This window comes from Megascapheus bottae, chromosome 13, assembly GCF_031878675.1.
Source record: "Megascapheus bottae isolate mThoBot1 chromosome 13, mThoBot2.hap1, whole genome shotgun sequence".
NCBI lineage: Eukaryota > Metazoa > Chordata > Mammalia > Rodentia > Geomyidae > Megascapheus > Megascapheus bottae.
Window position 1 is genome coordinate 14,420,766 of NC_143521.1, and position 10,460 is coordinate 14,431,225.

Sequence of the window (10,460 nt, forward strand, 5' to 3'; positions counted from 1 at the left end):
TATGACATATTTGTAACTTTGGCTGCTTTTTTCATATAATTTTATTGTAATTAATAGAAGAGTTACATTATATTTTCCAGATAGAAGGTGTATTACTTCAGAAACATTGATACCCTTTCTCATGTCTTGGTCCCCATTTCCCTCCCCCCACCTCCACCCCTCATCTTATTTTTCTTTTCCCCCTCCCTATCCTATTTCAAATAACCAGATAAACATATATATATATAATATCAGATAACAATATAAAATACTGTAACAATATGAGATAACCAAGGGACAGCAAAAGAGAGGAGAGGTAACATAGTACATTAAGTACATTATATGGCTTTTATTTCTACATCCTGGAGATCCTTTCATTTAGCGTCATTCTATATAGCCTTGTGTATCTAGGTTTTGTTCCATTGTAAATCTCTGCTAGGAAAGCCCAAGATTTCTACAGATTATGACAAATGAGGGAAACCACTGAGCCTATGTTCCTTTGAGTCTGGCTTACTTCACTTAATATGATTTTTACTAAGTCTTTCCATTTCCTTACAAATGGGTGATGTCATTCTTTCTGAGAGCAGCATAGAAATCCATTGTGTATAAATACCACATCTTGTTGATCCACTCATCAACTGAGGGACATCTCGGTTGGTTCCATATCTTTGCTATGGTAAATAGTGCTGCAATGAACATCGTTGTGCTACTGGATTTAGTATGTCCTTGTTTCTGGATGACTGGGTAAACAACTGCTTTTTAAATGTTGCTATCTGAGAATACAATATCCAGAAGTTCTGGCAGGCCAACGATGACTTTTAAAGTATCTAATAATAGGAATATCAATGAAGACATTTTCTGGAACATCTGTTCAGAGATGTATCACTTCAAAGCACAGATTCCTATCCATACTGTCAATCATATCCTAAAAGATAAATATATGAGTGGGTAAAATACTGGAAAATAACTATTATAAGAAATATTGAGCCAAAACATTTGTCTTAAGAACATAATGGTTAAAGCAATAATGTATGCATTTATGCAATTGTCTTGATAAGCCCATTAACTTATATAAACTTTTAAACTTGAAAATATATGTAAAAGCATGATCAGATTTTAACAAAAATATTGGTCACTTAATATATGTTGCACAAGTCATTGGAAAGAATTGACCCATTCTAGAAAAGTATACTTGTGACCTAGTTAGTGGTATATTTACAACAGAATGTGTGTTTGTGTTCTTCAATTGGTTATGAAGCTGGAAAGGTTTTTAAATATATAAATAATTCTAGAACTTTTATTTAATTTATGTGTAAAAAGTATGATAAAATATGGCTTTGTTGTGCATTAGGGAAATACTCTAAATCTTGCTTTATCAAAATGCCTCACATTTTTAAAAATGTGTTTAGAATTTAAGATATGTGACAAAATAAAGCTGCAGTGCAGTGGTGAAAAGATGATGATTTTTAAAAAGTAAATTGTAACTCAACTGTGCATCCATGTAGAAAAAATAACCAAAGTACTACCTTGGAATAGACATAGTAATAAATTCCAAGTGAGTGCAGATACAAATACAAAATGTAAAACAACAATTATTTTAGCAGAAAACATAGAGGAATCTCTATGAAGTAGACTAAGCATTCCTGAACAATACATAAAAGACACTTAAAAATTAACAGAAGGAATTTCACTGTTTAGAAATCATGTTTGGTGCTACAAAATACTGTTAAGGAAAGTAAAAGCTAACTAATAGAAAAAGATGGTATTGATTATAATTATCTGACAAAGGATTCTAATCCAGGACATATTTTGAAAAATAATCCATTGAAATAAATTTTACGATGAAAACAGCATATGAACCAATGGGAAAAATGAGCAAGATTGAAGCAGTAATTTCCCCAAAGAAGACATAGAACAACTCAATGGGCACACAAAAAGATATTCAAGGGCTGGGAGTTTGGCCTAGTGGTTAAAGTGCTTGCCTAGCATGCATGAAAACCCGGGTTCGATTCCTTGGTACCACATACATAGAAAAAAGCCGGAAGTGGTGCTGAGGCTCAAGTGGTAGAGCTCTAGCCTTGAGAAAGTCCAAGGACAGTGCTCAGGCCCTGAGCTCAAGCCCAGGACTGGCAAAAAAAAAAAAAAAAAGATATTCAATTAGCTGGGTGCCAATAACTTGTGAAATCTGAGGACCTCAGCATGCCAGCCTGGGCATGAAAGTCCATAAGACTTTTAACTCCAGTAAGCGATAACCTTAAGTAGAAAAGCTCAGGAACAGTGTACATGCTCTGAGTTCTAGGGGCAGGATCAGCACAGAAAGTATTTAATTACACTAGTCACCAGACAACTACAAAACAAAACTACAATGCTACAATGTAATAATATCCCTTTCTTCCACATGAATAGCTAAAATGAAAACGAGGGAATACCAATTATGGATGAGAATGTGCAACAACAACTTTAAAAAAATTGCTTACCAATAAAAGTTGAGAATTATTGGGGCTGGGAGTTTGGCCTAGTGGTAGAGTGCTTTCCCAGCATGCCTGAAGACCCACATACCCATGCCTCGATACCACATACATAGAAAAAAGCCAGAAGTGGTGCTGAGGCTCAAGTGGTAGAGCTCTAGTCTTGAGAAAGTCCAAGGACAGTGCTCAGGCCCTGAGCTCAAGCCCAGGACTGGCAAAAAAAAAAAAAAAGTTGAGAATTATTATAATCTCTGTCCAGGGAAATATGCATTTATGTCAATAATGTCAATAATGCACATACCCAGCAATATTTGGCCATGCTAGCTAAACACATAATTCCTAAACTGAAAACAACACAAATGGCCAACAGGAGAACGAATAAATTGTGATGTATTTAGGCAACTGAATGTCCAATATGGACAGCCTTCAACCAAATGGCCGAAACAATGAATGGGGGTGGGGGAGAGAAGACACAAAGGACTGGCTGCAGTAGGATTCCCATTTGTATAAAACCTACTAGAAGTCTTGGTGATGGTTGCAAATCGGATGGCAGAGGTGAGGGGTTCTGGAAGCAGACGCTAGGGAGGCAGGCAGTGCTCTGGTTTTCCATGTAAAATCTTGGTTCTCCTTGCAGAGAGGCATCCAGATGTGCTCAGTTGGAAAAGCTAAGGGTAAATGAAAGGAAACCAGGATGAAGGCAATCAGCCGCAGGCCCAAGTTCACACCCGGGCATTCCTAAGAATGTCTCCTTCCCCGCCCCCACAGCAGAGTGCGCTGGAGCGCAGCCAGTAGAGAGCTTATTGGCTGGGACGCAGAGTCCTCCCGGAAGTGCAGCCGAGCCCCGCCCCTTCCGCCTCCCGGCCACCGGGCCTTCCCGCCAGCCACCCTCCTGGCGTCCTCACCCTTCAGCTGAGCGGCTTGGGCCCTCCCGGGACTCAGTGCCCCCAGAGGCGAACGGGTGTCATCGTGTCTGTCGACCAGGACTGCCTCTTCCCGGTGCTCCACCTCCCCACAGGCTTTCCGCCCGCCGCCATCATGAACATCCGCAATGCTCGGCCAGATGACCTGATGAACATGCAACACTGCAACCTCCTGTGCCTCCCCGAGAACTACCAGATGAAGTACTACTTCTACCACGGCCTCTCCTGGCCGCAGCTCTCCTACATCGCCGAGGACGAGGACGGCAAGATCGTGGGCTACGTCCTGGCCAAGATGGAGGAGGACCCCGATGATGTCCCCCACGGGCACATCACCTCTCTGGCTGTGAAGCGCTCCCACCGGCGCCTCGGCCTGGCCCAGAAGCTGATGGACCAGGCCTCGCGGGCCATGATCGAGAACTTTAGCGCCAAGTACGTGTCCCTGCACGTCAGGAAGAGCAACCGCGCCGCCTTGCACCTCTATTCCAACACCCTCAACTTTCAGGTTAGTGAGGTGGAACCCAAGTACTATGCAGACGGGGAAGATGCTTTTGCCATGAAGCGGGATCTCTCGCAGATGGCCGATGAGCTGAGACGAGAGCTGAAGGAGAAGGGCGGGTTTGTGGTGCTGGGATCCAGAGAGAACCAAGACACCCTGGGCAGCAGGCTTCCTGCTTCCAAAGAGGCCTGTCAGCAGGAGAACCCAGCTGCTGCTGACAGTGGCAGTGACACCAAGGCACCCAGCCCATCTTCGAGCACTGATGTCCAGGACACCTCAGAAGACTTGGATTCCACCTCCTAGACCCTACTTGAGGTATTCTCTTTTCTGACCCTTTTGAATATTCTTCCCTGTCCTGAATCTTTGCCCCATGGCTTGGCCAGCCCAATCCCATCTTGTTCCCACGCTTTCTCTGGTCCTGTCAGTATCCAGAGTTGAAACCACCTGAGGACCTCGGCATGGAATGAACCTGGGGTTGAGGGGGGTGGGGCAAGGAAGAGGATACTCATCGATTGGTCATTATTGGAAGTTAATAGGACACTATCTCAAAGGCTGGTAGTAGATTGAATTCAGTAAAAGAAACAAGCATTTATCTTGCTTGTATGGTAAGAGTTGTATTACAGCTGATGATAGAAATTTCATCATTATAGAATTCCAGTTAAAAATGGATAATGAAATTATACACTCACCTTTTTGCAGCTCTTTATGAAATTATACATTTAACCAACAGTCACCATTAGTTAATACGATTAGGTCAAAGTTTGGCACATTTTATAATGATGGATCAAACTGAAAACACTTGTTAATCATCAATCTTAACATCAGTAAAAGTAAAGACAAATATCATGTGTCACCTAACGAAATATATATATATATATGTGTGTGTGTATATATATATATATATGTATTGTGTGTACACATATACCCTCAAGCTTTTTGGCTTAAGGCTAGTCCTCTGTCACTTATTGAGCCACAGTTCCCCTTCCAGCTTTTATAAGTAGTTGGAGAAGATAGAGTCTCAGGGAGCTTGTTCCCCAAGTTAGCTTCAAACTGGTAACCTCAGGTCTCAGCCTCCTGAGTAGCTAGGATTACAGTTAGGAGCCACAAGCTCCTGGCTTATATTTTTACACCTTTAAATGCTGAAATCAAGATTGTGCAACACACTGGTCCCATTTGAATCTTATGTCACAGTTAAAGAGGGTTTTTTTTTTATGCTCAGCTTTAATTGTTTTCCAAGTTGCCATCTAAATACTCTTTCTCTTTTCCAGCTGAGTTCTCATCTGATATTTGGTGCTCTCTTCCTTGTTTCACCACTTTGCAGAACGGTGTATTCTACATTGGCCAGCTATGCTAAAGAAAGCTATCTTCCACATCTTAAATCCACACATTGAAGTCTTACTTCTCCATATTAGCACAATATAGATCAGCAGTGTGGTGAAGATTTAGAGAAGAAAAGAGGGGCCCTAGTGTAAAAAGCCATTCAGGAATTCATCTGTAACAATTGTTCATGACCTTCACTATAACTCTTCCCTTGGCAGTATTGTGAATGAATCCTTAGGACCTTTTCTCAGAACAATATTTCTAAAGTCATAAAAACCACACAAAGAGAGCAAATTTATTTCAGTGCTGTTCTCAAACTTTTTAAAATGTCTTTTTTTGTAGTAATCTATTTGCTTCATTGGCAAATGAGATAAATTAGGAATAGGTCTATTAGTTATAGCCTATTGACTATAAATTACTATTGAGATATATCCAGTATCCATAATATATGAATAAACTGTCATATATGAATATGCTATGGTTTCTATTGGTGATGATCACAAACATTGCTACTACTACTGTGCATTAACATTTACATGCAAAATTGACAGAAATGCTGAATTTTACTTCTGATTCAGTAACTGCCATTTTCTGTAATTGTGTGTCCTAGTTCATACGCATCAGGTAGCAGACGAGGAAAAAGAGAATTCACACAGACATTTATAAAGGTTTTGAAAATTATCCCAACTAACTGCTGAGGAAGTGAGGAGATAGAGTTTAGCTTTGTGTCCAGAAATAAAGGCATTCTTCTCGTCACAAGTCAGGCCCTGCCACAGTAGGAAACATCCTAGTAGTGCTCTGAGTTCTGGCAAGTTCTGCTCCATGCTCAGCAAGTAGCCTGCTGTCCCCTCTGCTCTGCTTCATGAGACGGAGAACTCTTGTGAGTCTACGTTTTATGTGAACACATGACACATGTTTCTTCTGCTCTTAAACCTGAGAATAGGAAACTGGATCCTACACCTCGGTGCCTTCTAATTAAAGCCTAAAAGAAATGACCTCCAATTCTGAAATTTCTTATACTGACACTTTACTTCTATCCCATACTAGGGAGTCACCAGCACACACCAAACAAGAAAGTATAAGGTCCTCTATTAAACTCTGACCTCAAAAATGAAGGAGGGAGGGAGGGAGGGAAGGAGGGAAAAAAAGGAGAAATAATGGCAGTTAGGATAATTAGTGAAGGGGAATTGATTGTCTTTATCTAAGGAATGTAATGAAAATTACTGCTAACATTGTAGATTTACTATGTCACAGTTACTATGTAGATTTACTATGTCACAGTTGCCATGCTAAGGACTGCCCAAGCATTTCTCATTAAGTCCTCATGATACTATTCTATTTTACACATAAGGACGTTAAGTTACAGAGAGAATGGAATGTTACACAGTTTGGAGAATAGAGAGGCACAATCAGGTAGAGCACCCAATTAAAATGTTAAGTGCTTTTTTTAGATAATTCATGGATTCGTTCCTTAATATTAATTAATAGTAGCCAGGTGCAGGTAGACTCACCTATAATCCTAGCTACTCAGGAGTTTGAGATCTGAGGATCCAGTTTCACAGTTGGCCCAGGTAAGAAAGTCATGAGTCTCTTCCACCGAAAAGCCAGCTGTGGAACTGCAGCTCAAGTGATGGAGTTACCAGCCTTAAGCAAAAAAAGCTCAGGGATAGAACCCAGGCTGTGAACTCAAGCCTCAAATAATAGTGAGTGTGTGTGCACATGTGCGAGCATGCATGCATACGCATACAAGCACACATACACATACACACTTCAGATTTTTAATTTTGTACAGTAATGAAATGACAGAAATTTGTGTATGAGCAGCAACAATTTGCAGTCTTGGAAAGGAGGTGCATTTTAGATTTAAAATAGCTTTCACTGACAAGCTGAATGTCAAAGCATTCAGCTGAATCAACACTATCAGCTGCAAAGTTTCTAGGGAGCCATAGCAATGAAGACAGGTCAGTTCAAAACATGCTGGTTGAGGCAGGAATGCTATCAAACTGCTGCTCATCTGACAAGATATATGTGCCTGATGATTAATATCAAAGAAGAAAAAACTTGAAATCTTAGCATTTTAGTTTGAGTGGCTATATCAAGTGAACTAAGGTTACTTCAGTGACTCTGGTTTATTCTTCCTGTCACTAAGCTGTCATTCGAACAAAAAGTTGTTAAATGTTCACATGAGCGTTTACTGAAATAGAGTGTTCTTAATTTTACCAGACAACTAATTATAACTGGAATGATACAATGAAATATGGAAGAAAGTTAAGAGACTGACAGGTCTGGTAAATTCCTAGTATAACCTTACCCCAGATATGCCAGAAACCATCCATTTCAAACACATCTTGTTCTGTGAAGATAAAGAGGGGGTTGAGAAGAGATATAAAAATTTTGTTTTGAAATACCAGATAAGTTCCATTTTGCTTAATTATTTAGAATTTCAAATAATTTCACCTTTCAATTAGTGTATGATATATATTTAGGATGGCTGAAATACCAGTTTTGTCAGAGGAAACAAAAGCACGGGCTTTTTGCCCCTCTAAGCCACTACAGTGTGATCCTATATATAAAAACGAGTACACTTTATGGTGGTAGAGGTAAGGAAAATAAAATACTAAAAATTTTGTGAATATAATTTAAAGAGCCAGAGTAAAAACTTTTCTAAAAATAACTGCAATTCTAATTCTGTAGATGAATAAATACAATTATAGGATTTTTTTCAGTAAGCCATAACATTCTGCTCTTCTTTATATTAACAATATGTATTCCTCAAGCATCCCCCACCATTAAGAAAATCTGTTGGAAGTGACATTGTAGCTCAAAGTGACAGAGGACTAGCCTTGAATAAAAGAGCTCAGAGACAGCACCCAGACCCTGAGTTCAAACCCCACAATCAACAAAAGAAAAGAAAATCTGGGAAGTGGTACTGTGGCTCAAGTGGTACTGCAATAGTCTTGAGCAGAGGAACTCGGGGACAGCAGCCTGGCCTAGAGTTCAAGCCCCATGACTGACAAAAAGAAAAGAAAAATCTGTTGACATCAAACTTTCTAACTTAATAAGCTTAGAAAAAAAGACTTTAAATTCATATTTTGAAGAAAATCATTATTTAAAAGTATCTACATCATTCAGCAAACTATTCTCGAGCAAGTATTACAGTATTATTTTAAAGTTCAGTGTATTGAAATTATCAAGCAGTCTTTTCTACAAAAATGCTTTTTAATGGCTCTGTACCTAATAGTGGTCTCTAACATTACTTCTGTGTGCAAGTAGTAGGCCAGAAAAGATAATTCCTTTTTATATTTGTGGTATCTTACTATTATTTTGTTTACAGTTAAAATATGCATTACTAGGAAATAACTTATGTACATGGTTTTCTCTCAGGTTCATTCATTTATTAATTCATTGACCTCCTTTTGCCTAATGTTATCAAGGTACTTTGAATTATGAATGAAAGGCACATAATAACATGTGAGTTTCTTTCTGGATTTCACAGAAAGAAAGTATGACTTGTGGGACTTGATACATTGCCTCTAACTTAGCAAGAGTTATAAAGGCATGGGTTAGGAGCATGACCTAATGGTAGAGTGTTTGCCTACCATGTGTGAAGCCCTGGGTTTGATTCTGGGTACCACCTACATAGAAAAGGGCTGGAAGCAGTTCATGTGATAGAGCACTAGCCTTGAGTTAGACTAAGGATAGTACCCAGGCTCTGAGTTCAAGTCCCAAAACTGGCAAAAAAAAAAGTTACAAAGGCCATTCATTTTTTTTTCTTTCATTGAAATTGCTTTCAAGAAAACAGTGATAGAATTTGAAGATGGTAAGTAACAGTATCTCAGTGTGTTTAGATCTGGAATAGAACCTTGGAGCAACTCTTAGTGTTTGAGGACTTTGTACTCCTCCCAAAGACAATCATGGCCTTTATGTATCAGGAAATGTTCATGGGTCTCCATGGCTGGGATGAGAGGGCAGTGTAGAATTCTATGGGTCTTTCATGTTGTCATCTGAATCTTCACTGACTTCCATGTAGATATAACTAGCTCAAACTGGTTCCTAGATACTTCACTGATATTGTCATTGGTTAAACACAGCATTTCTTTTTGAAGAGAAAGATACTAAGTTTGAACTGAGAAGTTTAAACTTGCTAGGCAGATGCTCTATTACTGAATAACAAACACATTTACCTTTTATTTCTTCTTACAGATCTGTCAGAGCTTCATGCCTTCCCATGCTCACTTGTACTTTCTTCTTCTCAACAGCATCACAGGTCTTGTATTTCAGCCATATCTACGCTCTGAACCCTGGCTTACTTTGTCTGCTCTGCAGTACCTGTCCTGGGGTCATTTCACAGTGACCTGAATGGTTTCTCATTTTCAACTTGCGACAGCAAGCTTCTACACACCCTATTGGATCATGAAGGAATACCTGAACATGAGAGACTGCTGTTCAAAAGTAAAGGATGCGTAAGGCCTGCTGCTGTGACAGAACTTGGCCTGCTCACACCATGCTGCCATTGTATTCTGTTTGTAGTAGTCCTGTGTTGGGTAGTGGTTATTCTACATGGTTGTCTTGTAGAATGCCAAACAGGAAGCAAGAAAATCTCTTGAAGCTCCTCAGCTTCCAAGTTTTGCCATTATTTATCCAGGTTTCCCATCCTTGAGGAGGGGAGGGTATTCAGGACCATCAAGTTAGACCTCATGCCCCTTTCCTCCTCTTTCTATAAAAGAAGTTACTATTTCTTCCTGAAGTCTCTGGAAACTCCCTCTTTATCCTATAAGCCCCTTTTGTGTGAAGGTTTTTTTTTTTGTCCTTTCCAGTGGGAGAAGATAATAAGGGCTTCAACTATATAGTTGAACTTGTAGAATTAAATTGGAATATAAAATCTGTTGTTTGTGTCATTTTTGTAATATTATCTGCCACTCATTTGAGGATCTATAGTGTTTACTTATAATGCTGTAGCGTTTGTTAATATATATATATATAATCCTTTTGGGAGCTATGTGAGATAGTAATTATTATCCTTGTTTTACAGATGAGGAAAATGAAGCAAATAAGTACTAAATTTAAATCTGAATTCGAAACCAAAATTCTTTGTCTTCTATTGCCACTTTGCATTTTATTTGAAAGCCTACTAAAGCTTGAACATAAAGGATAATCTATTTTAAAAAGTTGTGTTGACAAATAATGACAACTGTAAATCAATTGTAAATATTTATATAACCTTCAACTATAATCTCCATTTAGAATTCTTCCTTAGTAAAAGTAAATGAAGTTAAT

General features: G+C 39.0%; 1 protein-coding gene across 1 annotated transcript; it reads left to right on the forward strand.

Annotated features, from left to right (window-relative positions):
• The first annotated feature begins 3,245 nt into the window (after positions 1 to 3,245).
• Positions 3,246 to 10,047, forward strand: Naa11 (N-alpha-acetyltransferase 11, NatA catalytic subunit). Its single transcript, XM_090344011.1, has 2 exons — positions 3,246 to 4,178; positions 9,443 to 10,047. Exon 1 carries the CDS (start codon positions 3,483 to 3,485, stop codon positions 4,164 to 4,166), a length of 684 nt encoding a protein of 227 aa, XP_090200137.1. The 5' UTR covers positions 3,246 to 3,482; the 3' UTR covers positions 4,167 to 4,178; positions 9,443 to 10,047.
• The last annotated feature ends 413 nt before the right edge of the window (positions 10,048 to 10,460 follow it).

What these genes read in the sequence shown, in the direction of transcription:
- Naa11 (XM_090344011.1), top strand. Translation starts at nt 3,483, where the DNA reads ATGAACATCCGCAATGCTCGGCCAGATGACCTGATGAACATGCAACAC.